At 56.8% G+C, this 6,381-nt stretch overlaps 1 protein-coding gene across 1 annotated transcript in view; it reads left to right on the forward strand.

The window, feature by feature from the left end:
* The window catches only part of DRC3 (dynein regulatory complex subunit 3), a 51,161-nt gene that overhangs the window by 34,529 nt on the left and 10,251 nt on the right, over window positions 1-6,381 (forward strand). Inside the window, exons 10-11 of the mRNA XM_006161667.3 lie at window positions 2,237-2,368; window positions 5,531-5,601. Of these exons, the coding sequence (XP_006161729.1) occupies window positions 2,237-2,368; window positions 5,531-5,601 (203 nt within the window). The remainder of the gene's footprint in view (window positions 1-2,236; window positions 2,369-5,530; window positions 5,602-6,381) is intronic.

Consider the following 6,381-nt stretch of genomic DNA (forward strand, 5'->3'; position numbering starts at 1 on the left):
CACAGCCTCTCTCTGTCTCTCACTCTATATGTACATGTCCTCACCAGAGACAGACAGACAGACAGACAGACACACACACACAGCCTCTCTCTGTCTCTCACTCTATATGTACATGTCCTCACCAGAGACAGACAGACAGACAGACAGACACACACACACAGCCTCTCTCTGTCTCTCACTCTATATGTACATGTGCTCACCAGAGAGAGACAGACAGACAGACAGACACACACACACACAGCCTCTCTCTGTCTCTCACTCTATATGTACATGTCCTCACCAGAGACAGACAGACAGACAGACAGACACACACACACAGCCTCTCTCTGTCTCTCACTCTTTATGTACATGTCCTCACCAGAGACAGACAGACACACACACACACACACAGCCTGTCTTGGCATGCCACAATCTTTTTCCCTCCATATCTCCATCCTGTCGAGATTTGGGGCATGTACGAACATGTTCCTGGCATGTTTTTAAGTTGCCAGGCTGGGATTTGAGCCACGGCCAGCCACGTGGGATCTAGCCCCCGTAACCAGCGAGCTGTGAGGCCAGCCCTCTCTCTCTCTGTGTGTTTGTTTGCCAGAGGGCACGCCTGCTCTCCAGAGAGGTACAGGAAAGGGGGTTTTCAAGCTGCTGGGTCTGGGACTCAGACCACGGTCAGCCATCTAGGAGTCCAGGCTTAGCCACCGTGCCACCTGCTGGCCCTCTCTGTCTTTTTAAAAACGATCATTTGTGGGAGTTCTTCCTGGATCGCGGTAGTTCCGGGACAGGAGGCTTGCAGCAGAAGGGCGCACGGGTTCCGGAGCCGCTCTGTCCGTGAGAGCGCCCCGGGGAGCAACGACGGCCACAGAAGCAGGCAGGGCCCAAAGCTGCCCCGCTGGGTGGGCCAGGCCGTAGACGGTGACGGCCGGCAGGCCCAGGGGCTCGGTAGTCGCCGTGGAGGACAGGGCCAGCGTCACGAGGGCCACTAGGTGGGTTTCCCGCGGCCCCCTCCCTGCCTCCGCCTCGGTGATGAGAATGTCCTCCTCCCTCCTCACAGGGGGCACCTTCCACGGGAAGAAAAGGGGCAGTTAGAGTGCCCCCTTGGTGTGTGTGTCCATGTGTGTCCATGTGTGTCTGTGTGTGTCCGTATGTGTCAGTGTGTGTCCATGTGTGTCCGTGTGTGTCCATGTGTGTTGTCCATATGTGTGTCTCTGTGTGTGTGTCCGTGTGTGTGTCTGTGTCCATGTGTGTGTCTGTGTGTGTCCACGTATTTGTATGTGTGTGTCCACCTGTGTGTTCGTGTGTCTGTGTCCAGTGTGTCCGTGTGTGTCCGTGTGTGCATTTGTATGGGTGTCCATGTGTGTGTTCATGTGTCTGTGTCCAGTGTGTCTGTGTGTGTCCGTGTGTGTGCATTTGTATGGGTGTCCGTGTGTGTGTGCGTGTTTGTGTTCGTGTGTGTGCGCATGTGTTCGTGTCCGTGTGTTTGTGTCCGTGTGTTTGTGTCCGTGTGTGTTAGTCCATGTGTGTGCATTTGTGTGGGTGTCCGTGTGTGTGTGCGTGTGTTTGTGTCCGTGTGTGTGTGCGTGTGTCTGTGTCCAATGTGTCCGTGTGTGTGCATTTATATGGGTGTCCGTGTGTGCATGTGTTTGTGTGCGTGTGTGTGTGTCCGTGTGGGGGTGGAGTAGAAGAGGCCTCACTTTGCCGTGACCTCCTGCCCAGCCTTGAGCCGCTGGGACCACAGGTCTACACCAGCATGCCTGGATCTTCCAGGTGGGCTGGGAATCGAACCAGGGCTCCCACAGGGCCTTAGCCTGCCAAGTAGCAAGGCCCAGTGCTCGCGACTGAAGCTAGGCCAGAGTGCGTTCTTGCATCTGCTATATTTAAGCGTCTTCACCTCAAAGTAACCGATGTGCCCAAGTGACTTACTGTGAGTGGCGAGCTCTGAACCCCGCCAAGGCCAGCGCTTCTTCCCCTGGCCCGGCAGCTCTAATGAACCCCGAGAGAACAGGGATGGAACACTTCGGAGCCTCGTCCGTCGTCTCACCTGCATCGGGGGTGGTGGAGGGGGCTGTTATTCCAGTGTCCAGACAAGGAAACCGAGGCGTGGAGACTCCGAGCCAGCTGGTGGCCGAGCCGAGGCGTGAACTGGGCGATCCGACCCCAGAGTTCAAGTCCTTGCCCACAAAACCATGTCGCCCCTTGCCGTGAACTTAGTTGTTGATTCCTAAAGTGCGGTGTTTGTTTCCAGAATTTAAGCACCATTCGGGAAGAGTCTGAGGTGCCCAGCATCGAGAAGAAGATCACGGAGTGCGGCGAGGACGTGGCCGAGCTGTTCAACGTGCTCATGACGCTGGAGATGCAGCTGGTGGAGCAGCTGGAGGTGAGGTGGGGCCGGGGCCCAGGTGTGCACACACCTGGGGAAGCAGCGGCCCAACCTCCCACACGCGAGCTGCGGCCTACACAGGCGTTCCTCTGTGCGAGTGTCCACGCCGACTCAGCACGGCAGACACGCTCGCTCATCAGTCCTGGCTGTGCTTTGAATAATTTAATAGTTTAGATTGGAAGTGCGTATTGTGGAGAATGAGAGGTAAGTTCCTAAGTTCATTCTTCTGGAATGCTCCCCCCTGCCCCGCCCCAAGAGCCCAGAGCCTTAGGGTGTTTTGTTTTGTTTTGTTTTTAAGAGAGCCTCGCTGTTACAATCCTATCCCTCAGCCTCCCAGCTGGTGTGATATGCACGGCCACACCTGGCTCTTCTTTTTTTTTTCTGAAGAGGTTTTTGCTATAGGGCACGTGTGCTCGCCAGAAAGGCAGAGAGAGGCAGAGAGACAGCGAAACAGAAAATGAGAATTCACCCCCTAGGGGGGATGGCCACGTCACAATCCCTTCTCCTCCATTCTCCTCTCGGGATCTTGGGCACGCACGCACACGCGCCCAGCGTGAGTTTTAAGCCACCGGGTCCGGGACACGAACCGCGGTCGACTACATGGGAGTCCAGCGACATAGCCATTATGCTAACTGCTGGTCCCAACACCTGGCTCTTCTACACACAGGGTCTCGCGGTGTTGCACAGGCCAGCCTGAGCCCGTAATCCTCCTCCTCAGCCTTCTTCCTCTTCCTCTTCTTCTTTTTCAGTTTTGCTATAGGGCACATATACTCGCCAGCAAGAGACAGAGAGAGAGATGGGGAAAGTGAGAAATCAACCCCCACAGGGAAGGGCTACACCACAATCCCTTCTCTCCTCTCAGGATTTGGGGTATGCATGCACACATGTGTAGTGTGATTTTCAAACCGCCAGGTCTGGGGCTCAAACTGCAAAGTTGGCCGTGTGGAATCCAGCTACCGTAACCTCCATGTCACCTGCTAGTCCCTGTCTCAACCTTCTGAGCCATTGGGGTTACAGGTGCATGTCACCACACCCAACCTTCAGGTTGGACCATTACTTGAACCTGGGAACACAGGATCTTAGCAGCAGATGCCACCCTGGGCCCAGGGAGCTGGTTGTTTTGTTTTATTTTTTTCATAGAGCAATTGCACATATAACACATGCATAAGAGGGACACTCCTGACAGGTCCTGTCACAGCACAGCCCCCTGTGCCCAGCCCGCCAGCTCTCCAGCTCCTCCTGTGCACCTGCACGTGTGCCCTGTGTATTTTCAGGCCGACCCAGGGATTCAAACCTGCCTTGCAGGGCACCGTGTTACCATTGCACCCCAGCCGCGGGGGCCAGGGATTGGATTTTCATCAGACCCAAGGAGCTGTCCGGGGACTCACAAGATAAAGCGGCTCCCCACTCAGGGACCAAACAAAGGCTCCCCCACCTTGCAGCCCGGAGTTGGAGTTGCCGTCTCTCTGGTGATGTGAGGCGCCCGCAGCTCAGCTCTAAGTAGTGCAAATGAAAAGCACTGCTGTCTGAAATTCATTAGCGGCCGACTGGCTTGTCTGTTCACACGGCAGCGGAGGCTGGGAGTCTGAAGTGTGTGATGAATTGAACCTCATCCGACGCTGCCGTGGCTGGGCCAAGAGATAGCGCCTAATCAATTCCTCACACGTCAAGTGACACCTCAGACACGGGATAGATTTCCCCGTCACATCACACGGCGGAGGCCCGCTCCCTCTGGGGAAGGCTCGACACCGCAGAAGCTGCGCAGGGCCGGGGGAGGGCTCGGCAGCAGCTCCCAACCTTCCCAGCAGGGAGATCACTTCTCAGCATGCAGCGTTCCCCAGCCGAGCACCAGGCCCAGCCCTGGAAGGGCAGGCGTGCTTCCGCTGCCCTGTTCGCATTCTTGCAACAGCACTTACGCACGCCTGGAAAATGTGTGCTTCGCTGCTCGGCCTGCCAGGTCCTCGGGCCCTGCGCCCGGCGCCTCGGCAGCCCTGGATCTAGGATGCTGTGGCGGTGAGTGGAGGTGCTCCCGGAAGCAGGTTCATGATCGCATCTGTTCCCACAATCGGCACAAAGTCCCCTTTAGGCTGGGAAGCAGCAACTACCATGAGAGGTCGGGGGGCCAGCGTCACTCGGGGTCTCCTCTCTGCCAGGCATTTTGTGTGAATTCGTTCATGTAACTCTAGCAGAACTCCACGAGACAGACACTACGCAGGAAACCCATGTCACAACAAGGAAGTTGGGGCCCAGGGATGTGAAGTGCTTCTCCCAGGGTCGCACACAGTGGTGGAGCTGAGGTGCCGCCTGGGTGGTCTGGCTCCCGGGAACTGTCTCTGCTGTCTCTGGAGGTGATGGACACGTGCCACTGAGAAGCCCAAAGGGAGGCAGTGAGCTCTGTGTGTGGGCAAGGGGAGTAAGGCCCAGAGACCAGCACAAGCAAAGGCCCAGAGAGGGCGTTAAACAATTCTGGGGAGGGTCCAGCAGGTGGCATGGCGGTTAAGGGCGCTGGACTCACACATGGCCAACCGTGGTTCAAGTCCTAGATCTGGAAGCTTGCTCCCTCACTTTCTCTCTCTCTCTGTCTCACTCACTCTGTCTTCTCTGGTCAAATTAAAAATAAATAAATAAAGTTAAATAAAATAGTTCTTAAAAAAAATTCAGAGGAGGGGGCAGCCAGTAGCATAGTGGTTAAGGCACTGGATTCCCAAATGGCCTATGACGGTTTGAACCCCAGATCTGATGGCTTGAGTCTCATGCTGAACTGTGCGCGTGCACCCCCAAATCCCAAGAGAATGGAAGAGAAGGGACTGAAGCGTGGCCATCCCCCCGGGGAGGTGTTGTTTCTCACTTTCCCTCTCACTGTCTCTCTCTGGCAAGCACACACACTCCATGACAAAAAACCTTTAAAAACCACACACACACACACACACACACACACACACACACGATTCCGGGGACACCGAGTGAGCGATGCGGCTGGAGAGCACAGAGCTCCGGAACGGGAGGGGACAGTGCTCAGCCCTGTGCCGGGAAGGTCAAATGAGAGGTCCGTCCCTGGAGATCTGTAATTAGAGGGGGCGTCTGCTAAGACCTTAGGCCTTTGGCTCTGGGGCTAGGTGTGTAAGTGTGCGTGTGAACCGCGTGCTCTGTCATTTCCAGGAGACTATAAACATGTTCGAAAGGAACATCATCGACTTGGTGGGACTCTTCGTCGAAAACGTCCAGAGCCTATATCCTTTCTGGGGAGACTCCCCATGGGCAGGCGCTACTGGGACCCCAGGGTTACCCTCCCCCAGGGAGCGCTAGGAGAGGCGCCTGCATCTTTAACAAAAGGCAGGGGAGGGTACAGCTTCTTGGAAACCAAGGATGCAAAGTGAGGCCCGTTCCCAGGGCCACCCACAGGGTCCCATTCTGCCCCTCCCACGGTGGCCACTGGCCTGGACACGCGGTCAGCGCTGTGGTCGTGCACCGGAGGGCTCTGCCCGCCTGGCTGACGGAAAGCACCCCGCCGCCAGCGTGTATGTAAGTCCATGCCGGGTCCTGAGTGGGGACCCTCCTTTGCGATTAGAGGAATACAGAACCTCCGTTTTTCACCAGGGAGATGGGCTCACCCTCACAGGACGGGGATTTGGCCACCAGGGTTCGAATTGTCCCACAGGGCCTGAGCGGGGTTCCCACCCGAACAAGGGTGTCCTTGTTAGATTAAGGGACTGCTGTGGGGACCCCGCCATCCTCACCCGGGGATGTTCCCGGGAGGCAGTGCCCCAGACTCTCCGCCCCCTGCTGGGGGCCATCACTCGGGCTGAGGTCACTGCACGGACAGCAGACAGGCAGAAGGTCACTTGTAACAGGCTCGTCAGGTCAAATGTCGGGCGAGGAGCCAGAATCTGGGGCGGGGCGGGGCTCTGGGGGCGGGGCAAAGTGCCAGACGTAGTGTGACCACCCTTCTGCCACTTTGGGGAGGTGACTGCTGTGCCCCACCCCAGAAGCACCCCGTCCTGTGCCCCTGG

The sequence above is a fragment of the Tupaia chinensis genome, unplaced genomic scaffold (genome assembly GCF_000334495.1).
Source record: "Tupaia chinensis unplaced genomic scaffold, TupChi_1.0 Scaffold138725_1, whole genome shotgun sequence".
In the NCBI taxonomy this organism is placed as follows: domain Eukaryota; kingdom Metazoa; phylum Chordata; class Mammalia; order Scandentia; family Tupaiidae; genus Tupaia; species Tupaia belangeri.